Source organism: Gallus gallus, chromosome 17 (genome assembly GCF_016699485.2).
Source record: "Gallus gallus isolate bGalGal1 chromosome 17, bGalGal1.mat.broiler.GRCg7b, whole genome shotgun sequence".
Lineage (NCBI taxonomy): Eukaryota > Metazoa > Chordata > Aves > Galliformes > Phasianidae > Gallus > Gallus gallus.
The window spans coordinates 9,603,036-9,628,011 of record NC_052548.1 but is presented as its reverse complement, the minus strand read 5'-3'; the positions used below and the strand labels follow the sequence as shown (position 1 = coordinate 9,628,011).

Sequence of the window (24,976 nt, the reverse complement as noted above, 5' to 3'; positions counted from 1 at the left end):
GAAACTGAGTGTATTTTCTCAGAAAGAAAGACTGAGAATTGTCTTCTTAGGAACATGCACCGATTTTTTTTCACATCTTTTATAACGTAAATCCATTTTGTTTTGGCCCATTGCTCTGTAGCAAGCATTTTGATTATCTGTCTTTGGTTTCAGGCTCACCTGGTTGTGTTTATTGAAGCAGTTACCTCAGTGCCAAAGTGGTTGTTACACCCCATGATGCTGATGCGTTGCTGTTACATGGAAGCAAACTGGATGTGCAGTTTAGTCATGTCAGGTGTACCTCGGTGGCTCTGGGTGTTTCACTGCATAGGGATACTTACAGTACCAAGCAGTCTGTGCAGCCGTTTCAGTTATAGTCATTTATTTTCACATTCTAGCCTCCTTTCCAGTTGCTCCAGTTTAGGTTGCTCACTCTGAGCTCTGTCCATTAACAGCTCTCCTGCAGCTGGAGCAGGGCTGCCACCAGCAGCTCCTGTGGCACTGCCACCGGCCACGTGCACTGCAGAGTGAAGTTCCCAAGAAAAGCGGTAAGCGGTGTAGGGTGCAGCTGTACCTCTGCTCTGCCATTACTGACAGCAGCACAGCCTGAGCCCCTGGTCCTTACACAGCACATCTCAGCACCCATCGCTGTGACGCACTGGATGATGGCAGGCAGATCAAGAGCCCAGCTGGCCCCACCTCCAACTTCTGCTTCGGGCCCTGCAGATGGGGATTACAGAAGAGGTCTTCGAACTCATAGAGGTAGGATTGATGTGTGAAGTCTTTTTACAGAGAAAATGTTCTACATGCTTAAATGTGAACTTCCTTTGACATTTAGTCCTGGCTGTGGGCAGAATCTCTCCAGCCACATTGGGTCAGATGTTGTTGTAAAGACTGAAGTGTGCTCTTCTCTAGTTTTTTCCCTTCTGGGGAGAGTTCTGTCCCCCATTTCTCCAGGAGGGAGTTTTTGCTGCTGCAGAAATCTGGCTTGACTTAGGCTATTAGGTATGTCAGGGCTCTAAACAGGCTGATTTTGTGTCTTTCATAACTGTACAGGTGAATAGTACCACTGCTGGATGTGCTTAGCCAGTACACAGTGCGTAGTAGCACATACTGCAGTATAAGTTAACAGAGAATGCAACAGGTCTCAGTAGCGCCCTTCTGTATTTCTGCAATAGGACTTTACTGGCTGCTGTCAAACTTGCTGTTTAGAGTTACGGTGTGTGACAGAAATAATAATAATAATGAGAAACTTAATGCAGCACTGAAGCTTGTGGCTGTGCAAACTCTGTTACCAGACCAAAATCAGCAAACTAGAAATCAAGTAATGATTTGCCAAAAAGTAATCACAGATCATGGTAACTAGGTCTGTTTTTATACATATTTTTATTGCAAACTTACTTTGATGGACATTCTAAATCATTTTTTTCTTTTTCTTTTTTCTTTTCTTTTTTTTTTTTTTTTTTACAAATTATAAAGTTTACAATTAGAAAAGAAATCAGGACCACAACAATGAACTACAGCAAATCCAGTTTTGTGAAAAAATATATTCAAAAATTAAATATAAAAAAAAAGTTAAGTTCATTATTGGAAAAAAAAAAAGCTTTCATAAATTATTTTGCAGAAATGCTTGAGACACTGATGAAGCATTTTTACACTTTTCCTAGTACTGGCTTTGGGTGCTTGAAATATAAACATCTGCTCTACTAATCCTGTAAAGCAATGAGCAGCCTTCCTGCTGACTACCCCAGGAACAGCAGGAGATGCAGACAGATTCACTGCTTGCAGCTCGCTGAGTTTTAGGTGTCTGCTGTTGGGGGATGTGCAGCTACTTACAGCCTTTCAAGATATTTCAGTAGCTTAGTAATAGTCAGTTCTTACAACACAATTTGGTTTTTCTTCTCAAATAATACAGGTTAGAGTAAAATTTATTCATTCATATCTTTTTGCTGCTTTCGTTTTTCTACAATTTTAACACAAAAGAATAGAGCAGACCTAAAAAGTAGCAGTAATTCTCATCTCCCGGCACTGACTAGGAGGTTAATCAGGTCTGTTTGGGGGGAAACCAAAAGCATATTTTAATCTTGCTGTAGCTTTATGGGATGAAGAAAAACCACACCTACCTTTGCAATTAAAGATGAGGCAGGAGGACTGTGGCAGGACATGGGGGCTCTCTGCCTCAGCCCACTGATATGACTGTGGGGTGTGAGTCCTTTCTCCCCAGGAGATAAATCCACCCTTAGCTTAAGACAGGCAAATCTCGGACCAGGCCTGCATTTTTGTTTCCCTAGAGACACAGTAACCAGCTCTGCGGTGAGTTCTTCCCCTTCAGACCTGCTCTCCCAGGAAAGCACTGCCTGCTTCATTTGTTTATCTCCTGTTGCCCAAATGCTGCTGGGGAAAATTGCACTCACTGTTTTCTTAAGGTGTGCAGCTTAGCTATTTCCCCTGTAGCAAGGTGACTGGACAGTGTAACTGTCTCTATTCTAGAAGTATATTAGACCCTTTTAAGTAGCATCTGGAAAATACACATGTTAAAAGTAACAGCAGCATTGCTAATAAATAAATCATAGTGACAACAAGCCCCCCAGACTCTCCAGCTCCTTCCCAAACCACAGCCAGGGTGGGATCACCACACACTCTTTCGACTTTTCCTAAGTATTAGAAGAAAAGTGACCTTACATATGAAATATTAAGTCTCACATTCGAATGTTTCTTTTCTATTTTTTCAAAATTTTCATTCTTCACCTTACATCAACAGTTTCACACGTGCAGAAGACGTGTTCTTAATTGGACAGACCTGATCAGTAGTTTTGTCCCTTCCCTTTGCTTAGAATTACAGAAGAAATTAACAACTACAGTTTGAAAAAAAATAATAATCTGCGAGCAAAAAGAGTGTAATGGGAGAGCATTCTCTTCCAGTGGCAATTAGGTATGGTGTGCAGATTCACACGCTGCTTATTAATGGTATTTTGGAGATAAAAAAGCAGTCACTATTTTCTAAATATTTCTCACTGATATTTGTAGTAATTATCCTGAAAGCCTGCTGATTTGAGACCTTATTTGGCCTGCTCTGCTGTAGTTCTTTCTGTAGGCCTTACCACATTATGCTAGAGGAAAAAAATAGCGCATTCGTCAGCTAAAACAGTAACAAAGGAAGTAAAGCCTCAAAATTAATATCCCTTTTTATAGCAAAAGTAGAAAATGAATGCTCTGCTACAACCCAAAAAATAGTTTCATATTAAAGTTCAATATATTATTTATTTAAATTCCACTCTTCTGTATCGATGAGCCCAAACCTGGCTGTCCACAAGGGTACAGGTCTTGAAACAACTCCCTTGCCCCTCTTCCCACAAGCATCATCTAATGTTTAAATATTGAATCTCTTACTAACCACTGTTGTGTGGTCATGCTATGCAATGCCAGCTCTGGACTCAATACAGTCTGCTCTATGTGGATGGCAGGTACTACAGGTAGGAACAGACAGGGAAAAAGTCCAGCAGGCTCACTTCAGTGCTGTTGTCAAGTGTGATCACAGAAGTGATCAGGTTTTATGCGTATAAACATTCTGATTTCACAAAAGGTAATTCTGTAACCGGTCACTCGTCTTAAAAAGGCACTTAACGTATTCCTATGTTTTAGTCTAATCTTAGGAAGATTTTAGCATCTACTAGAGCATAGTGGTACTTAACTCTGGTCCCATTACAGAAGGACAGCAGCACCTCTGGGAATTATATTCCATCAGTCAGTCACCGGCCTTAGATTTACAGAGGGAGCACAGGCACGTGTTTTTTTGAAAGAAGTTCTTAATACTGTGGGTTGTTCCTCACCCTTACTTACCTGCATGGTGCAGTTTATATTGACTGCAAGGCAGTGACAGTTACTGCAGTATGAACCTTTGGATGACTGTGGGACAGAGGCAGTCAGTAAGGCTGGCAGCATCACTTGGCCCTACCACCTCTCTTACTGACCTGCAGTACTGCATTCTGTTAGTGGTTCTAAAAATACCCTCTCTCTGCTGTGCCACAGCACTGCTGTGCCACTGCTACCACTTAATTCTCCTCCAGCAGCCCCTCCAAGATGTTTTTTTTTTCCTCCCTGGGCTTCACTGTCCTTGCTCACAGACCAATTTTCTACAAAGCTTTTATGGAATGAGCTGTAATAACTTAACCAAGCTCTTTCAAGCAGTTGAATATTACCAAGTTATCAGAAGGCAGTTACCTGTGTCCTGTGAAGGAGCTTAAAGCAGAACAGACCTGTCCTACAAAAAAAAAAAAAAAGCAACACATTTCAAGACCTAAGACAGAAATACTGCAGCAGTTCCATGATTGTTAAAGGATGACTTGTGACCCTAGCTCTTATATCAGCCTCTCTGTTGGTGGCAGCTTGATTACATTCCACAATTCCACTCGAGCACCATCCTTTTCTTGCCGGCTTGGACTGTATCTTCCCTGAGTTGCTCGCCTCCTCTTCATGGCGATCACCGTGGCTGCACCAACTGCAAGGAGAAGGGCAGTCCCCGCAGCCCCAGCTGCTCCCACAACGGAGGAGTTGCTAAGGTGTGCCCACAGAGGCTGCTGTGGTAGAAGAGGGTGTTACTGAGAGCTTCCATGGGGACAGGCTGCATTTCAGATCCCTCATCCCAGTCTCCGTAACCTCTCTCTAATCTACCATCAGAGTGACAACAGCAGTGCTTGACTGGAACTTCCCCCCTTTCACTGGCTGGGAACCACAGTCCCCTACAAGTCCACGTAATACAGAAGTAGTCTGGTGACTTTTCCTGCTCACCACTTCCCCTGTGCGAGGCCTAACTTCAGTATTCGGCAGCTGACACTGCAGGTACCTCCAGCACTGGTTCACAAACCTGCAAAGCTCCAACTGTACCTGTGTTGTGTGGTACCCATGGGAATGTCTAACATTACTTCATAAACCAATGATTTCAGTAATTTGTGACAATTCCCTGTAATGGACACACTGTGTCCATCACAGGGCAGGAGGTCACAGCTGCTGCTGCTGCTGTTGAAAATTGCTTTTTGAGAACAGATTTGAAAACCTCATACATCTGAGCTGAAAAAGCTTTGAGTACATTAAGTTGTTGACAAAAATACAACTGTATATATAAACCAGTCATAAATACTCTCTATCCAGTTCTTCTTACAAGTACATACAGATCTTTATCTGTAAGTTAGTGCCTAATTTAACCCTACCTTTTAAAGCAGATTTAAATATGCCATTGCTACGTGAAAAGTGTAATGAAGCCAGAGGAACTTCAAAGCTGGTGCACTTCAACAGCTTCTACTGAGATAAAAATATAGGACAGCCCATGGGGCAGGAAAGAAGGAAGTAAAGAGGCTCACTGTGAGCCGGTGGTGTGCAGCTGACTCAATAAAATGAAACCAGCTGGAACCGCCACCACATATACAGACTGCCTTGTACTTTTAAGTCCAGGTCTTCAATACCATGCCTTAAAGAAACTGTGATAAGAGTGGATCTGCTGCTGCAAGTGCTGGAAAAAGATCAAGGTCAAAGCAGACCTTGCAGGTGTGTCTCCTTGCCAGGGCAGTGTCTATATTAACCGCTCTTCAGGTGGCACCTTTAGGACACTGTCCATCTCCAGCCGAGCTCCTGCCACTTCTTGCTGACTTGGGCTGTAGGTTCCCTCTGATTGGCGCCTCTTCCTTGCAGTGAGAATCATGAATATGAGACCAATACTGAGCAGCAGTAAAGAGCCACAGGCTACAGGGACAGCTACTTCAATTAGTGGGGAGGGGAAGAAAGCACCTGGAGTCCCTTTCTGTAAAAGAAATTATGGAGAAACAATGAAACTCCAGTGGTTACAATAACCTGTCCAACAGCTCAAAATGGTCAGAATAGGAGGGAAAAAAAGAAAAAAGGCAGATGATCTGTGCCCTAATGGAAAAGGACAGGTACAGGGCTTGAGGGCATCTGCGCAGAGAATGCTTATGTTCATTCTTTAATCTCTCAGCAAAAATAAAAAATAAAAAATTAATGGGTTACTTCTGATATAAAGAAAATTACCAACAGCTTCTGAAATTTTCCTCTAATTCCTAAGTGGTGACACTCATCAGTAATATTCTCCAACTTCACCAAAGCTGCCAGTTACAGTTAGGACAGAATTATAAACACAGATTTACTGATGGAACAGTTCAGTCAGTCAAGTGGGCACACGTTCAGAATGACCACAGCAAAGAAAAGTTTGCTACCTAATGTAGTAAATCCTGGCTGGCATGGGGACAGCAAAACTAACTGCAGTTTATGAGACTAATCTTGGAGCTACACAATTGCTACAAAGAAAAGCTGCCCATTGCACACAGCTTACTAATGACATAACTACTGCTGTTCTAAGTATAACAAATGGCTGTGTGTTAAAGAGTCTGCCCAACACTTCAGACAGCATTAGATTAGCTGAAACTCTTCAAATAATATCACACACCCTCTTCTCTTCTTTCTATATGGTTTTTCACAGCAGGACAGCCCCTTAAGATTCAAATCAAAGTGGGAATCTTAAGGAGCCTCTTTACTGTTGCCAGACTGGTGGTGTCACCAGTATGATCTAACTAGCAGTTCAAAAAATTAAAACTATAAAGTTAAAGCAGACTAACGTGAATTTTTCAGTAACACTACAATTTCCATGAGCAGGGGAGTGCTATTAAAAAAAGTTCAGTAATGCCCCTGATGGCAATGTAGAGCATTCAGTCAGTAGTTACAAAAACAAGGACAGGCACAGCCACCTTGATGACCTTTATGACATTTGAGTGCAAAAGATTTTAAATAATATAAACTCTGAATGTTGAGCTCAAAACTTTTAAGTTAGAAAGACATACTTTAATGTCCACACTATGTAAAAATGTGAAACAGTGAAACAGACTTGAAGACAGCTTGCAGCAGGAAGGGAGATGTCAAGTCAGTATGTGGATGGGAGATGGAGAAGATAAAAGGCCCAAGTACAGAGTGGAGAAACAGTCAAATGCCTTTCTTGATATTGGTGGAATTAAGGTGACAGGGAATGGCAACAACAAAGCATTTTTTTTAAATGTGGAATTTTATCATTAAAAGAAACCTTTAACAATAAGCCTAAAAACAGGAAATATTTCTCTTTGTTAAAAATACTATCTGCCAAGAATCCAAGCTCAAATATTTACTGCTTTTGGATGCCAGTCTATGCCCATGTCACAGAGCATTACACTATAGAAGGACTATTCCCAGACTACCTGAAAGCCCGTCTTCCATTTTCAAATGAGTGAAGTTTAAATTGATTCTGAGAATGCTGAAACTCAAGGCATGCGCTAGAAATTAGTCCCAGTTTTGCACAAGCATGCAGATTAGTTGCACTTTACCATTGCTGCAGGAGTTTCTTAGAAGAAACTAAGCAGAAACTACCCTAGTGCCTGTTCCATGCTCTTATTTGCTGCTGTTGGAAGGAGAAAGAGCAAGAGAATGCAGCTAAGGCCTTTTTGCTTCTACAACTGCCATTAACAGCATACACGCCTGTTAGCCATAGCCTGTCCTCCCTGACCCCACCACAGGCACCGTTCTTTAAAGGGGGAAAAGGCTGTTCTGCAGAAAGCAGTGGGTGTGATGGAAATGAATCCAGAGCATCTACAGGAAGAGTCCAGGGAGAGAAGAGACAGATACCTGAAGGAGTCTACGCATGCAAACTGGAAACGTCAGGTGTGACCTTACAGTGCATGCATTATGCAGACCTTAGTAACAGCAACAGCAGCAGACTCCACCTTGGTGCACAGCCTATTCCATGCAGTACGGGTTAGTACATTCCCAGGTTACCAGACAAGCTATCTGCCCATGCAACAGCTTTACAAAAAAGAGCAAGTGTATGATATAACAGGATTCCAGTCTCAAACAGCAATGCTTTGCTTATGCAGAAAAAAAAAAGCATCACAGAAATTGCCCATCCAGGCAGAAGTACGTGCAGCAGATAGAAGCATGCTACTTTTTCAGTTTCATTTTGTCTGTCATCTCCAAACAAATTTCTACCCAGATGATCTTTGGAGAGAGAAGCTACTTTGTAACTAAACTCATCCAAGACAAAATGCCAGCTTAAATTCCATTCTCCAAGAAACAGTGGGAGGGAGAGCAAGGTGGTGAACAGAAGAGGGCAGAGCAAAAATAAATAAATATTCCTAACATTTGAGACACTATCTCATTGTTTGGTGCATTGCACATCTCTATCACACCGTGTGAACTCAGCTGGATCAACCGCTCCTGGTTTTCCTGCAAGCTGTGCATTTTAATTATCCAATAGCTTCCTACTTAATGTAAATGGGGGAAGTTTTTATTCACTGTCAACTTGTCCTCCATATTCTTGCCTCTTCTTACTGCCTTATTTACACTACTGAAGGCAAAAACAGCCTTAGCACTCCACATGTATTACATTTGCTGCTGGTCATTTCCAGCTTTGGATCAAATTTGTCTTCATTGTTCTTACTTGAAACAGATATAACTAGAATATCTCATTTTCTTTTTGTACCACCGCTACGGGCATAAGGCATAAAAGTACTTTTGTAGGTCCAGCTGCAATAGCTTGATTATTGTCCAAGGCAGAAATCTAAGGAAAGTCCAAGAGACAGCTCTGTAAACCATCTGCTGCCTACATGGATACTGAGAAATATTTGTTGCAGTTAAATGTAGAAGAATAACACACAACAGCAGTGCCACAAAATTGTTTCACATTTCAAGTTTCTTTGGCGCCAAGTGTGCTTACCAGTGTGCTTTAGCCAAGACACACACAGCACACAGGCAGTTTCACTAATACCCTGGTAGCCAAGGATTCTACTAAGCCTACTGCTGATGCTTCTCATAATTCAAAGTTTGGAAGAACAAGGAGGAGCTTCCAAAAGCAAAAGGAAGGAAGTGCTTACGTTAATGTCACAGCGCTCTCCAGTGTAGCTGGCACTGCACAAACACTTGAATTTGTTCTCAGAGTCTTGACAGGTGCCTCCATTCTGGCAGGGGTTTGGATCACATTTGTTTATATTAATTTGACAACTGGAAAGGAAAAGCTATTAGAGTTAAATGAATTTTCTCACATATGTTGTTGTGTCATAGAACACAAGATCAAACAGCCCACAAAAACCTCATTTATCTGAAACCTTCCTGTTACATCTTTTTTAGGTGCTTTCTCCAGGGTCCAGCAAAGTGGAAGTCTTACACATACGAATCCTCCATTTGTCGTTTCTGTATGATTGAAGCCAGTATGATTCTCTAGCACAGTTAATTAATCCTCATGAGGCAAAAAAAAAAAATACTTGAAAGTGATGCATGCTGTGAAAATTGATACTGTTAACAGTATAATATAAAGCCCACCCATTCTAAAAATAAACAGTATAATTTGGAGGAGTTATTTGAATGGCAAAAGGATATATAAGAGGATGAAGCATTTGAACCTGTTCAGCTATCCCATAGATGTAAAAATCAGAGCACAAGCCCCTTTGAAGGCATCACAAAAATAACACTTACTTCCTTCCAGTGAAGCCTGGCTTGCAAGTGCAGTTGGCTCCCCAGGTCTCAGTGGTACACTTGCCACCATTCAGACAGGTGAAGTTCTTACCACACTGCTCAGGTGGGAACGGCCATCTGGGAAAAGCAGAAGAACACCTTTAAAGCCATCAGTTGTGAGGAAGGTAAAAGCATGCTCGGATACAGTGGAGTCTGAGCTGGCAAGGGTCATAAGCACAGTCATTGGTTTTTCTAGGAAAGGCTTTGACACAATTTGAGAAGGGAAAAGTCTCAGAACTTTTCCACAGTAACCAAATATTACTTTAAGCATCCCACAAAAAGGAGTTTGTACTGCTTGTAGAATATGTGGTAGCAGCGTCCAGTACTGGGACTCTTCTCACAGTTGCTTATTCTTGCTGAAGAAAATAGAAGTAGCGATAGGATATTGTTGGAATACCACACTGCACCACAGCTAGGTCACAAAAAGAAAAGTGCAAGCACTAGATAATTATCAGCAGCAGAAAAGGAGTAAACAACAGGAAATTCAACCTCAGTGGATCTGAGAACTGAAGTTCAACCATTTAAATATTTATCTCAATATTCAGTTTAAACAGCACAAGTAGATGGAAGTCTAAATAATACATTGATTCCTACTTCCTTTACTGATATGAAGCTTATCTCTGTAACTAAAACAGGCTGGAATTTTTTTCCAACCCAATGCAAATGCTATAAATATAACCCTTATTAAAAAAATTCCCCAAGTGCCCCAAAGGAGAAGTCCAGTTTACATGGGGGCTTCTCTATCCCAGTTCAAACCAAGCAAGGTACCCACTCGCAGCGAGGTCCTGAATACTGTGCTGGGCACTTGCAGGAGTAGCCATAAACCCCATCAATGCAGGTAGCTCCATTTTGGCACTGGTGCCGCACACAGTCATCCACATTGATGTCACACTTCTTCCCAATATATCCCCGGAAGCATTCACACTGAAAATCTGCTAGTCTATCGGTGCAGTTTCCATGAACACATGGGCTTGACTGGCAGTCATCAGTATTGGACTCGCACAGCAGCCCCTCCCAGCCAGCACTGCAGGCACAGCTGAAGGAGTTGAACAAGTCCCTGCAGGTGCCAGCATTGCTGCAAGGGCTAGAAGCACAAACATCAGCCCCCGTGCAGCCTAACTGGATAGTTCTTCTGCTGGACTGCTGGAACTGTTCTGGCTGAGGATATGAGAGATGGGAGGTGAATGGCAGATAGATCCCTCCTATCTTCACTTGTCCTAGGCAGCCTGTGAAGTTTTCAGCTAGAACAATCAGTGCGTTGTTCTTTAAGAAGTCCAGGTTCCCAGCATTTCCCTGCAGAGTCATATTAATAGATCCATCCAAATGAGCCACCCATCTGGAAGACAGTGCAGAAGGCTCCTCCATTGACAGAGAGATTGTATGCCAGGCGCCATCGGTGACAGCATTCTGACTCAGGAAGCTGACACCTTCAATACTATTCCCACTCCTGATGTCAACAAGCAAGGAGGAGTTCTTAATAGCTATCTGGAGGGAGTCCACTTCTTCCATAGCCCGAAGCAAAACAGCGTCTTCGTCTCTGGTTCTGAAATCCATGAGGAGGCTGCCCAGAGTTCTAGTCACTGATGTATTGGTGGTAAATTCAATGGTAGCAGAACTATTAAATGTTGCGTTAGCCAGACCTATAAATAAAGGAATAGTGCATCAAGGGTTTGAAAGACAGTAGGTGTAATATTTGCAGCAGGCCAATGCAAGTTCCTGGCACGTTTCGTCTCTTAAGAGTCACGTAAGCTTTGTGTGAGTAGGATTAGAGGCTCAGTGGCTGGCATCATTAAAGCTCTTCCTGTTTACAATTACACTCCTACTAGTAATATCTAGCTCTTATCTAGCAATTTTTACTCATTAATTTCACAGCACTGCACACAAATAAAACTATCACCTTTTTCTTACAGAAAAAATAGGATGTAAGTTAGGAAAGCAACACATCCAAAGCTGCTGAAAATTGGCCAACATCCTGTGTTCCTGGACACTTTGCAGCCACTAAGAACATTCCCTCCAAAGCAGGGAATCATAAACTATCTAGCTTTCTTCATTGTCTTTGCTTCTGTCTTAGTTGAAAACACATTGTCTTAGTTAGTGAAACAATGTAAGACTCTTGGAATGAATGAACACTAGAGAAAAAAGATAGCCCATGCACTGCAATGTTGAGAGGGCAGGCAATCGCTCTCTGATAGAGGGCAGGCTCCTCCCTGATCAAGTCTCAGTAACAGAATAAAACATCTTTGAGTGTCATCTTCACTCTGTCACATACCAGTGGTAAATCCATAAAGTATGTGCTGCCTGTAACAGTACGTACTTGGCCACCATTCTTAGCTTGCTAATTCCAGCATGTGTTTATATTTATCACAACAGTGAGAATTAGGAATAGAGTAGGCTGTAGACCCTGAGGACTTTACCAACACATAAGCAGGATAACAGTACTCACACACATATCCTGCTGGAACATCTATACAGGTGGTAGCTTCAGGACATGGGTCACTTTCACACCAGACTCTCTCTTCACAAAACTTCCCAGTGAAATTTGCTGGACAGCTGCAATGGAAATCATTCCACGTGACAATGCACCTTCCACCATTCTGACATGGTTCAGACTGTAAGGCAAAATAGCACAATTTAGGAGCAGTATAATTCATGTTTGGATCTAAGAGAACCTGGTGGAAAGAAATGTGACAATTAGCGTTTGAATTGAGAAAGGGTAATTAAAATAGTGAATCGGCAGCAGATTGACAAAATCTCTCCAGGTAGAACTCCATCAGTTTAGAAAAGAACAGCTGGCAGCACGTCTGCAAGGACACTGTACTTAAGAGAGCATCTCATCCACACAGCTACTGGTCTGCAGCACGCTGACCTTCAAGCTGTTGCAAACTCTCCATATTCAGATGCACACACGTACAGTAATCATGGTTTGGACACCAGTCTAAAGCTTTCTGTGAAAAATGCAGTTATTCTGAGCATATCACTCCAACCAGTACGTTGTTACTGATGGTGGGGGGGAAGGAAATGTCCTTCTTTGCTATTATTTTTGTTGTTATGGCCTCTGATATTAATCATCTATCAGTCTGCTATTCTTCAGGTGGGCTTTTTGGTTCTTTTTGTGTGTGCATTCAAATCAAAGCAAACAGCTGCCAAAATCAGTAACATAACAAGACAGAAGTTTTCCCCATAGTTTAATTTTAAAGAAGTCTCAGATTTGAAAAGTTACATAAAAAAAAAAAAAAGGGCAAAGAGAGATAAGAATTACATCACGGGAGTGAGGCCTAAGAGTGCAGGTGTCCCGTTCTGTTTCCACAGTACCAGCAACAGTCAAACTGTTCCGCAGTAACACACCTATAATAAACAACTGCACACATGCAGAGAGAAACAAGACCTCCTACCTTGCAGGTGTTATCAGAGATGCATCCATTTACCAAATTAATATTTTGAGTCCTATTAAGTTCATCTGGCAGACTGTAGTTCTCAACCTGAAAAAACTCTATTTGATGGCCGTTCAGTTGGATGTCTTGCAAGCAGCCTTTAAAATACCCTCCCCACAGGTCAGTGCTGTCTGGGTCAGGACGTCCACCAATATACACGTCATAGCCAGCTAAAAGAGGCCTTCCCACCAGTTGTCCCAGCTCCACATATGTGTCTGGTTGGTGAACGCCAACAATTCCTCCTTGGAAAGACAGAGCTACCAAATGTCTTCTCCCATCAACTAAATTTTCTGGAAATGTCACAGTATCTGTAGATAACATCTCAATCTTTAGCTTGCCGTTCTTCAAGTATATAGTGAGGCAGGGGTCTGTTTCATTGCTGATTTGCAACAGTAAACCGTTAGGTTTCAGACTACGAATGAAAAAGGAGATGTTGAAGTCTGCACCAAGGCTATCAGAAAGGATGAAAGAGGAAAAGCTAGTAGAATTCTCCAGGCCAAATGTTACTGCTGGGTGTTCTGGAAGAGAAATTAAATGTACATCAGCTCTCTGACAAGGTTACAGCAGAGCAACTTTATAAAAAAAAAAAAAAAAGAAAAAAGAAAAGAAAAGAAGTCTTACAGGAATAAAGAAGGCAAATAACTATAATTTTAACTCAGCAATGCCAAGGAACTTCCTTTAACACTTTCTGTTTTGTTTATAAAGCAATACATTCCCATTCACTTGAAGCTCAAGCTCAGCTTTTCACAGTAAAACAACTTCCCTACTCTCTTACAGTTACTCAGACAAGGAATAACATCTGTAGCACAGATCTGATTATCATTTCTGCAGGAGCGAGTGACAGGGAATCAAGAAGAATTTTCTTTACAGAGGGTTTTGCTTTATTCTTCTCTTTGGTCAAATAGGAAATTTTGCTTCTGGAGGTACTGTAAATGCTTATCTAGTATCTCTGAAGCACCAATGACAAAGGAGCTGGCAGATGTAAATCACATGGCACTTACCATATGAGCAAGCAGGGCCTCCATACGGCCTCAAACAGTCACACCTGAACGTTGTCCAAAGGTCCACACACAGCCCGCCATGAAAGCAGGGCTCAGAGAGGCACCACTCAGTGCGGTCACAGCCCTGTGTCACAGAGGAAACCTCGCTCACAGGGAGAGCCACCGGGAGCACAGCTTCAGCATCCACCTGCAAGTCTTCCAGGCAGCCAACAAAGCCCTGCTGGCTTTGTGTGTTGTTGGCCAGTGGATCCTGAGCACCTCCAATATACACACTCAGGAAGGCATGTGGGATCGGAGTAGCATTGTGTGGGATAGGAGAGCTCTGCATGCAGACACCTGCATCACAGGAGTCGTGCCAGAGTTTGAGCTGCACAGTGTTCTGCAGAACAACTTCAACTTTATGCCAATGGCCATCATCAACTCTCAGCTCCTCCAGCAGCAGGAGGTACTCATCCTGCCTCTTCAGTTCTGTACGCAGAATGCCATCCAAGAGCTCCAGGAATAAGTATTCAGCTTCATGGCCTCGGTAAAAAAGGATGGCGCTGGGCAAGGTGGTTCGGAACCGGAGGGACACACTGGCAAGCTGCTCTCCTGCTACCTCCCTCCTGCTCTGATTGTTCACGGGCAGCTCAATGAGGAGATACCCTCTGGAAGCAAAGGAAAATGTTGTTGGTGTTGAGCATGTGGCATCATAGAAACCAGGCTGGCACTGGCACAGGTGGCCGTGGCTCTCAGCTTGGTAAGTCGGGATACACAAGGCCTCATTTTGGCAGTCATGTGTCTGGCACCCAGTGAGCTTGACAGAGCAGTTCTTCCCTCCCCATACAATGCCATCCTGGCTAGGGGCACAGTGGCAGGTATAGTCAGCAATGCCATCCTCACAGACAGCTCCATTCTTGCAGGGACCCTCCTCACACTCATTGATGTTAACAGCACATTCCACACCTGCGAAAGAGATTTAGAAATGGGATCTCACTGCAGGGGATTGCAATTCCCTTCCCCAGAGCCAGCCTGCTAGGCACAGCGACCTCCCCAGCACTGCTGCTCTCTAGGCCATTCTCTTCAGGAAAGCAGAAGAAGCCGAAGAGCTGCCAGCAAGAAGCACTCACCACTGAGTGGCCTACTACTAAAATAAGAGCAACAAAAGATCATTCTGCACTGTCTGTCCAGAGTGCTGTTTGTAGAGCTTCAGCCAGTCGGACTGTGTCATCCAACAGACTCCCCTGTCCTCTCCCAGACAACACAGCTAAGCATGTAGAGAGAGCAAGCAGAGGATATTAAAGGGACAAGACAGCCCAGACACGGATTTTATGCATCTTACATAGATAGATTTGGTACATTTAAACTCAAGTCCATACATCTGACTGGAGCATATTTTAAGCACCACTGCTGGGGCATCTAACTAGATCACTAGCCAGGAAGTTATTGGAAAGCCACAGTTAAGAAAATTCAAATTCCATAGTTAGGAAAACAATACCAGACAACCCTCCTGTTGTAAAACATTCACAAAACTCAGTTCGTTACAAAACAAGAAACAACACATGTTCCATGGGCACTTTGTCGTACTTGTACCAAGCTGATTGCAGTTCTTTCCAATCCTGCAGAAGTGAACTGGGTGAAGAATACTGTGTGGCAGTTAGTGCGTCTCCTCCAGGCACATGCATCCCAACAGGGCTCAATGAAATTACAGACCATTACACTCAAATCTAGTTAATGACAATCAGTTGTCATTTTCCTGAGCATCTCCAGACCGACATTAGAGCCCTCCTGAACCAGTTCACTGTTTATCAAGTCCGTAACATTGGTTTTCACTAATCTTCAGAGACAGTCACACAGATAAGCCAAGCGTGGATTATCCTGATCTAATAGCATTACACACAGAATCTACCTAGCAAGCACAACGAGGACAGCAGAAAGAAAAAGAAGGAATTCGCACACAAAGGAGGGGAATCAAAACACAAAAGACATTTGTAAAGAAAAGCCACTAGACAGAATAGGCATGTCAAAGAGATTAGAGAGTTGCCTGAGGGAAAAAGGCATGAGGGGAGATGGTACGTTTGGAGTACTGGAACTGGACTTGATGGCATGATAATAAAATTAACAAAAATATGAAGCTTCTTGAATTTGTGTGCTGATGTTGTGAACTGCCTCACACTCCAACAATGCCTCGCAGCCAGTCTTGCACAAACATCTGGTACTGCTGTCCAACCAAGTTGCTTTAGCCTTTTGAGACCAAGCATTTAGCTGCTGCTGACAGTGCTATCTGCAGGTATGTGAAGACTCAACACCATCTTCCAGTTCCAGTATAAGACCATAACACATATGTGCTCTTAGAAGCGCTGAAACAGAAACAGGAGGCCCTGGTAATTCTGCTATTTTCAGCTATGCTAGAGCTGTTCTGCCAGCAACATTATCTATTATCTATCCCCCTAGGACACAGCTAAAATTTTCTTAAATTAAAGGAGAACTGTTCTGTGTAGTGCCTCTAGAAAAGCACTGAATTTGGCCAGTAACATCTCCCTTGAAGAAAAGCCCAGCTGATGGACAGATTCAGAATTGCTAATTCTACCTCAGCCCTTCCTTTTTTCTCCAGCAGTTAATGCTCAGGGCACAGACCCTGGGGCATGATCCTGACTGCTGAGGAAATGGAAGAAGCAAGGGCAGAAATGAGATTTTGGCACAAAGCTCTGACCACACTTGAAAGAAAAGTGCTGGAATAAATAAAGCACAATGGATGTCTTTGGGCCTGGAGAACCCTAGTGTGGGAGAAGATGGGAAGAATTAAGAAACCACATGCAGTGGGTTTTCTGATTTATCAGTGGATTGAAGGGCTTTCAGAGTGTTAAGAGGCAGGTTTGCAGTAGTAGGACTTCAGGGGAGAGGCCACTGAATAGCACTGGAAAGATACTTAGGGTCAGCATAGTCCCAAGTGCTTGAGATGCCACCCCTTTTGAGATCACAGCAGTCACATTTATTTACTAGGGCAACAAGGAGAAAATAGCATTGTTCTGAATAACAAATGGAGACAGGCCATGAATTTGTTTCTAAGATGTCTGGCTGGGCCAGCAGCAAACAAGAACCCCATTTTCCTATCCATCTCTCCCTCCTAGCCTGCACACATCCCTCTGGCCAGCACTGTCCCCAGGAGCAGCAGCAGGAACACCTGCCTGTGCTGCTGTTTCCCAGCTCCCAGCTGACACCTGTGGGTGAGTGCTTCACACCAGGTGGCAAATTAGTCCCTATGGTGAGTGCACAACCCCAGGCTGGTGGCTAATTAAACACCAAGCTTTCCCATGGGACACAGCTGGTGTGATTTCTACATCATTTATTTAAAATGGGTGAAAAGAATGAGCTGGCAATTTCAGGTCTTTACATGCTGCTGTCTAACCTTGCAAGCAAACGCTCAGCAGCAGGAGCAGGGCAGTTCTTCCTAGAGGAATTAAAAACAAGCTTTGTCTCTATCACCCTAATTGTTTCTGCCAACAAACAGCCAGCCTTCACATGGCTAATCAGAAAGAAAAGTTCTCTAAAACAACAAAAGGTATCCTTGCCCTCCTAGAAGCCAGCACAGCATCAGATTTGAGTCTGAAGCAGTTTTTAGAACTGGTAACCACGCCAGAGTTGTAAAAATCTAGCAACAGTTTTTTCCAGTGTGACCCCTTGCTTAGCAGTTAGCCCTGTTCTACATCACTGCTTTTTATACAGCTTGCAATAATCACACCCTTCATCAAGCAGCTGGCCTCCCTCTCTCCTTCTTCATTATCACCGATGATTTTTGTCAACCATGAACATCTTCCATTTGTCAAATTCTTAGTTACACCAAAAATAAAATAGTAGGAGATTTCTATTGAATATTGCTTCCTAGATGCTAATTTCAGCTCAGCAGAGAAGTATGTTATTTGGGGTTTGGCTGCAGATCACAGAGTGCAAACAAAGCTAGAGATTTCAGGAAAGTAAAGGAACTTTTCCTGTCTTCAGAAAAGCAAGATTATTGGTTTTGGCCATTGCAGTACCCAGAAGTGCAGATCATTCCATGATATCCACTATTCTATAATTTAAAAAAAGTTAAAAACTAATTTGCTTTTGTTAAGGAAAGCTTAGGCATCCTTCTCTGGGTATGCATTTAAAGCGAGTTCCTCTTACTGAGTCTCCTTTGCACCCTCTAAATTTCTAAGCTCAAACATTTACTTTTGTTCTTACTATTGGCAACACTGTTTGAATAATCAACGTAATTCGTTACATTATTAGGTTTTAAAATGTGTACTGAATTTCTCATATAGTTAAAGACTAACAAATGCAAATCAATAGAATTAATTGTCTAAAAATAATAGTAAAGTATTATTTAAGAGGCTGCTACCCGAGCACAGTTATTTTCAAACACTCCCTTCCAACCCAATCCACTCTGATTCCAGATAATTCAGCAGCGTTCAGTGCACAGTCCCAGTAACTACAGGGTCAGGAACATGCAGTTAGAGGTTGCTAAGCTCTAACAGTCTGCATCGTTTTCAAACAAATTTATTCCCAAAACATTCTGAAGTGTTAATGATGTGGTCAGAACAGTCTTGTTCCATAGCAGCGTTATGCAAATCCACACATTCAGCTTCTCTGAATGAAAGTAATGGTTTCTAACTGCGATTAATAAGCAAAGATTCACTGTACTATAAGAATACATATATTAAAAGAAAAAACACATACAAAGAAAAAGATTCTAATTTAGCTGTCACATGCAAAAAAAAACTTGAAGGATGAGGTCTATTCATGGTCTCATTTCTTGAAACATGTGAGTTCTGTGGGGCTTCCCAGCCAACGCTGGACGTCCTTTCCCCTTAAGACAGCTGAATTCCTAGCAACCTTTCCCTGGTGCATCCTAATTAGGATTTGTATTATTACCAAAAGAAAACTGGGGGGGAGGAAGGGAGGCGAAGGGAGAGATGGGGAGAGGGGGAGAGAGAATTAGCAGCAACAAACAGACCCGGCCACAATTATATTTGCACAATTACTGCCATTTCCATGGCAACACACTGCTTTGACCTCTCTCCCACCGTGCACTACTCCTCAAGGAGATGTGGGGGAGGAGACACAGAAGTGCACAGGCCAGCTGAGGTTTGTCCCCTGAGCTAAAGAAAAATTACTTCTTGATAAAGGAGTTTAAAATCATTAAAGCAAAAAGAAAAATGGCAGAAAGATTCCGTCAAAAGAAATCTAATGCTTCACAGAAGTAACAGGAGACATCGACATGTTTACAAAGTACACCTGAGTACAATGCCTCAGAGCAGCACCCCAAGTTGGATTTCTGCAGACAGTTTTCAGAGCAAGGCAGAACTGTAGCAAAGATGCACACGGAGTGCACTGACTGCTCCACATTTATCTTGAGGCAACTAGGAAATTCCTGGCCCTGAAGTTTCCAAAACAAAACTTTAGGTCTCTTCAAAATAAAAACATTCTTCCTTTCTAGTGAATTCTCATCCTTCTCATGCCTCCAGCTACCATTAATCGCACAGCCAGCTCCCTGCCCTGAGCAGGCACGCAAACATTCAGGACACACTGCAATTACTGTATAGATCTCATTACCTGCTAGCAGAAAAATTCCCTTCAGGATCACGCCAATCAGCACAGATTTCATAGCCGACTCCTTGTGGACATTTGTGACAGTAAAGGAAAAAAAGTGCGGGTGAGTGGGGGTGGGGAAGGGCAGAAAGGCTGAAGTGAACTGGCAGAATGTGTGTAAGCACTCCCTGATGCCAGTCAGACAAAAAGGGATTGGAGATGGAACTAACCAATATAGCAGAGACCTGCACTGCAGTGAGATCTAATCCAGCCCTGCTCTAAACCTCCCCAGCTGGCCTCTGTCAGTGCTGACATGAAGAATGCGTACTTGCAGTGCTCTCCCTCAGTGCATTACAGTAATACCCTGCAGTATCCACAGCATTAGCTCCAGCAGCAGAAAGTCAAGAGACAATCTCTTGCCCTTGCCACCTCCCAGGTGAGCCGTGCCAAGTTCCATGAAATAAGAACAAAACACGGATTTTTCTTTTTACCGGCTAAGACAAAAACCGTATTTCCACTACCAAAGCATATGAATAAGGAGAGTTCCAAATGCAGAGCGCAGCCCCAGCCCCGCTGTACATTCAGCGCTGGGACCAGCACTTCACACAGTCTCCTTCCTCCATCTGCCCCACTCTGTGCGTTCGTGTGCACAAGCATTTCCACTGTGCAGCATTCACAAAGGAAGGTCTCAAGTTTTAACTACCGCAACCCATTTATGTGATATCTAATGGAACGGAATGGAAGGAAACACCCTGCTTTGTGCTGACTGCACCAGTTCAACCATGGGACTGCAGAATCAAAGCTCTCTTTCTCCATTAGCAGCCTTACAAAATTAGTTGTTGCAATATCACTTCTCTCTGAGGATCTGGTTTCAGAAGAATGTGGCTATTTTCACATGGTAATGTTCCTTGAAGACTTGTACTTCCATGTTCTGAGGAAGCCTGAGAAGGCTGTCATTTCTACGAAGAAATGTTATCTAGGAACTTTTGTTCTAAACTTCAAGTCTTTGTCTTTGACCAACTTAAGGTCCCAGTAAACAAAAACTCTCAAAAATAAGAGTATGGGAGCTGCATTAACAGTATGACTTCAAGATATTAAAAGAAAGCATTCCAAGAACTCTTGCAGTTTGTTTACTTTCTTCTGAGCTAATTCAGTCCAAACATACCAGTCAACATACCACCAGGGATATGGTGAGTATCTGTCTGAAGTCAAAACTTCCCAGAGAGTCGCATCTGGGTTGTGTAGGCATAGTCCTATCCTCATGCAGATTTTCAGTGCTATCTATAGTAGCTAGGGTGACCCTGCTGTTCCTGTTCAAATGCAAACAAGTAGTTTGTGCTCACTCAACTGTCTACTGCAACAATTTAAGAACAGTGAAGACAGGAGAACATTACTTCTCCAGTCACATGTGGGTATGTATTTAAACACACATATACAGAGTCACTGTATGCTGCTGATTAGAAATACAGATATTGAATTCAAACCACGTAGTATAAATCAGCACAGATTCTGATCCCCTACATCTTCCCAAATTCATTACGTTGTTAGAAGCTGCAGTTGCTTCTTTCCCTGGGATCAATTTAAGGGTATATTTAGACTGTCTAGTGTTCTCAAAGACAGATAATGATGATGGGAAAATACACTGTCATGAAAATTCTAGGTAGTACACGCATGTGTTTGAGATAAAATACTTATAAAAGGTATCTCCCAAACCAGCTTATGATATTCTTTGAAGGATTCTAAAGAAACTGAAATTGATCAGATATTTCATTTTCTAGAGGTTTTAATTCCCTGCTCTCACACACTGGCAACCATGCAAGTTACAAGATTCAGTCATGATTTGCTCCCAATCATGTATAGAACTTCTTGAGGGAGGTCAGGATAAAAAAAAACAACGCTGAATATGTCAGAAGCCTCATAACAGAAAAATGGCTGAAAATTAAATGTTAACTTTAGACAGATTTCCCAATTTCACTCATTTCTTAGAAAGTGATCAGCAGCTTTCTCACTCTGTTGGCATATGTGTCCCTGAAATGTAAGCAGTTATTTCCAGGCTTCAGGGACAGCCATCCCCAACTTAAGACCTCAGAAAAGCAGAAACTTCATCTGCACAAAGTGAACATGGCAGTCACATCTGCAAGTAGTGGCTCACCAGCATGTCAATTCGTTATCACTGAAAATAATCATCAGTGCTGATAAGCATTTTAAGTGAGAAATCAAAACACTGGATCTAATCTGCTGTCTGGCATCCTCAAGTCACCTCTCTTGGCAGAGGCCACGAGAAGCCATCTCACCTGCTCACCATACCTCCATGGAGCGCTGCTCTGGGACACCACTCTGCCCAAGTATTTGCCTCTCCTGATTCTGAAGATTTAATTAAGCTGGGCTTCACCGATTTTTATTAACAAGGGAATGAAATTTAATTTATCTGAGTTGTTCCACCTCTAATAATCCTCTCCAAAGTCTAACTGTGGTGAGCAAGCACATCTCGGGCTGTCCACGAGTCAGAAAAACAATGTAAAGGGATAGCTCAAAACAGACTGCATGGTTGCAAGTATCAGCATTTCAGAGGACATTTTTGATCAAACACATTTGGTACAACATTTTCATCAGATGACAAGAAAGTCAAAAGGTCTCATTAACTATGGAGCTATGAAGGCAGATGCAAAGTGGAATGGAAAGGGAGCTAGGGGTGTGTGCGTTGGTGAGTGCATGTCTCATGAACTACTCCCTTGCTCCCTTCCTCTGTATTACTAAATGTGATTCTGTTGAAGGGGTAGCAAGTCCTTTACTTGCTAATGTTCTGCCTGTGGAGGCCAGATCTCTAAAACAAATCTGACATCAGAAAATAGCTGCAAAAAAAAAAAAAAAAAAATCTGTCCAAGTGCCAACCTGTATCACAAGGGCGGTTAGAAGAAAGAAGCATCTCCCATATACTTCATCACTCCTGACCCAGCAATTCAAGCCTATTTGATCCGGGCCAGCACTCTTGCAAAGGAATAATTTACAGCTACACAGAAGGTATCCTACTTCTTTAAGGACAAATGACAAAGACATTATGGCTGAACAAAGTGAAATGGTTGGTAAGCACTCCAATTACTACTGACAAGACAACCCTTCCCAAATTTACCACATTACCTTCTGATTTCACATGGAAGTACAAGCATTCCTAAGCCATGTGCTAAAAAGCTCAAAATGTAACCAGGATCACAAGGTTCTCCTGCCAACGGAAGGCTGCAATTGAAATGATGGTGCTCTTCCCCTCTCATTCAGGCTGACCGATGCCACAGCCTTTCTGAAGACAACTTCAGCAGGAGCAGAAATATGAGTGGGAGTGCTCAAGTCATTCAAAACTTTTCAAAGAACAAATTGGTCAAATTCCACTTCAGTGATTACATACTTGCAGGTTAAAAGTCAGTTCTCATTCCAAACAGAGGCATCAGTCCTTTTTTTTTTTTTTTTTTTTTTTTTTAATATCCTGGCCTAAACCAAGGCCCGCTATACACAAGATAGATTGAAATCATTCCTATAAATACATAATTCATTTTGTCTTTTTTACTAAAGATTGGCTTTTCCTAATATGCTTTTTCTTGTGACCACAGTTGACATAAGTCCAAGGCTACACAAGACTCATTCTCCTTCTTACCTCATTTAGTATCCATGCAATCTTTTAATTCACACTTCTTATATCCTCTCAGGGCACATCCTCTGTTAAAGCACAAACTAATGCACTGGACTGACTCTCAGGACCTATTATGTAGTTCTCCTTGGAAAGAGGCACTGCTTTTCCAACTACTATGTTTCAGAGGAAGAGCGGTTCACCTCCCTGCAACCCTAGAGCCTGAGACAGCACAGAGGCAGTTAATTTGCAAAGAATGAATTTCTCCTTACTCACATTGTTATCCCAACACCCCCCTAAATTCCTCAGAGTGAAGAAAAAAATACTGAAAGAACCCCCTGCTGCCCCAAGAAAGCATTCTTCATCAGAGTAGCAAGTTCACTTTAATCAGCGGAGGCAGCTTAAACCCAAATTCATGGTAGATCTAAGCTGCCACAGAGATGTGTTTTGAGCAGAAACATTATGGGAAGCTTCACAAAGTTGTTCTGTGATCCTAATATGAAGTAATAAGCTGTTTACCCAGCATGACTGTACTGGGATTAATTGACAAAGGAGGGGAGATTAATTGCTATTATTTCCCTGTCAGCTTCACTCCTCCACATGCACTCACTGATCTCACAGAGACTGCTCACAGCCTTTCACTGTTTTAATGTGTCAGAACTACCTCAGATGAAACAAAGTCCTTTACCAAAAGCAATATCCAGAAGAGCAACTTGCTTCTAATCCCCTTCAAGTACTAATGAACCCAAATTTGATGCAACAGAATGAACTCTAGCACTCCTTCACCCATCATACCGTGTTCCTGTCAGCTTTTCTACCCATAAGCACACTAAGAACTGGAGAGGATTAAACAGATCTGCAGTGTGGCAGAGCAAAATGAAATTCTGAACTCTATGAGGGGTGCAGAGGCAATGATGGAGGAAAAGGGAATAGGGCCCGCATGTGAGTGGGAATTATGAGAAGCAGGATAAACTTTAAACCATCTCTTTAGAGAACATCTTAGTTCATGAGTGCAGCACTGTAACTAATGAAAAAGTAGCCATTAAAAATGTTTTGATAAGAGCCTATTTTCAAAGGCCACACCTACAAAAGCGATTTTTTCTTGACCAGGCCTAAATTAGGAATCCAATGCAAACTAGATACACCATGAAATCATACAAAGAATTCAGCCCAATTAACAGAATGTGTTAACTAGGAGTTGACTTGAGATTCTGGGTGTGAAAGTACCTGTGGTAATGGGTTCCCAGGAAAAGGTTGGGCGGACGTGCTCCAACTTTGCTCAATCATTATGACCACAGAGGGAAAACAGAACTTTCCCACGCAATACAGACCTAAGACTCTGGAATGCTGCTACCTGCTGTTCCAAGAAATTGAAAGACAGTTTTATACTGGCTTCGAGTTTTTCTTTTTCCCACGAGATGGCAGCCTAGGAACACTGTAGAAAGGTTACATCCGCCTCAAAAATACATGACGATTAGATTGTGCTGGGGACCACCTTTCTTACAAACTACTTTTTGGTGTAATTTGTTCAAAATGGAGAGTATGTACAGAATTGGAAGATGCAGAAAACTGAGAATCAATATTCTAAACTCATTTAAGCGTCAGCATCAGTCAGCAGTGCACCCTCCCAACAGAGCTGATGCTGTGTACTCACTATTCCCTAGTTTCTCCGCCAGAAAACTGAGACCCATTAGGGTCAGACAGGGCATTTGTATAAGAATCTAAACTCCCCGTTCCCTTGTAAACAGAGAAGGCTGCATTTGCTCACATCACAAAGACCTTTTGACCTCCTAACACAGCAAATTACTGCCTTCAGCCAAAAATCTCTGGCTCTTATCATCCAGGAGTGTTAGGGATGAGAG

At 42.4% G+C, this 24,976-nt stretch overlaps 1 protein-coding gene across 6 annotated transcripts in view; it reads right to left on the bottom strand.

Moving 5' to 3' along the window:
• Window positions 1-1,348: 1,348 nt before the first annotated feature.
• Window positions 1,349-24,976, bottom strand: part of CRB2 (crumbs 2, cell polarity complex component) — a 66,064-nt gene continuing 42,436 nt past the window's right edge. For 2 of the 6 annotated variants that reach the window (XM_015279573.4, XM_004946009.5), the window contains 7 exons: window positions 13,949-14,893; window positions 12,909-13,465; window positions 11,960-12,125; window positions 10,289-11,156; window positions 9,478-9,594; window positions 8,880-9,006; window positions 1,349-5,773 (listed from right to left, as the gene is read on the bottom strand). In XM_015279573.4, coding sequence (XP_015135059.1) covers window positions 5,546-5,773; window positions 8,880-9,006; window positions 9,478-9,594; window positions 10,289-11,156; window positions 11,960-12,125; window positions 12,909-13,465; window positions 13,949-14,893 — 3,008 coding nt within the window. In that variant the 3' untranslated portion in view covers window positions 1,349-5,545. Of the gene's footprint in view, window positions 5,774-8,847; window positions 9,021-9,477; window positions 9,595-10,288; window positions 11,157-11,959; window positions 12,126-12,908; window positions 13,466-13,948; window positions 14,894-24,976 lie in introns of those variants that run through there. The other 4 variants (XM_004946010.5, XR_005840395.2, XR_003070956.3 and 1 more) reach the window with 4 other exon arrangements.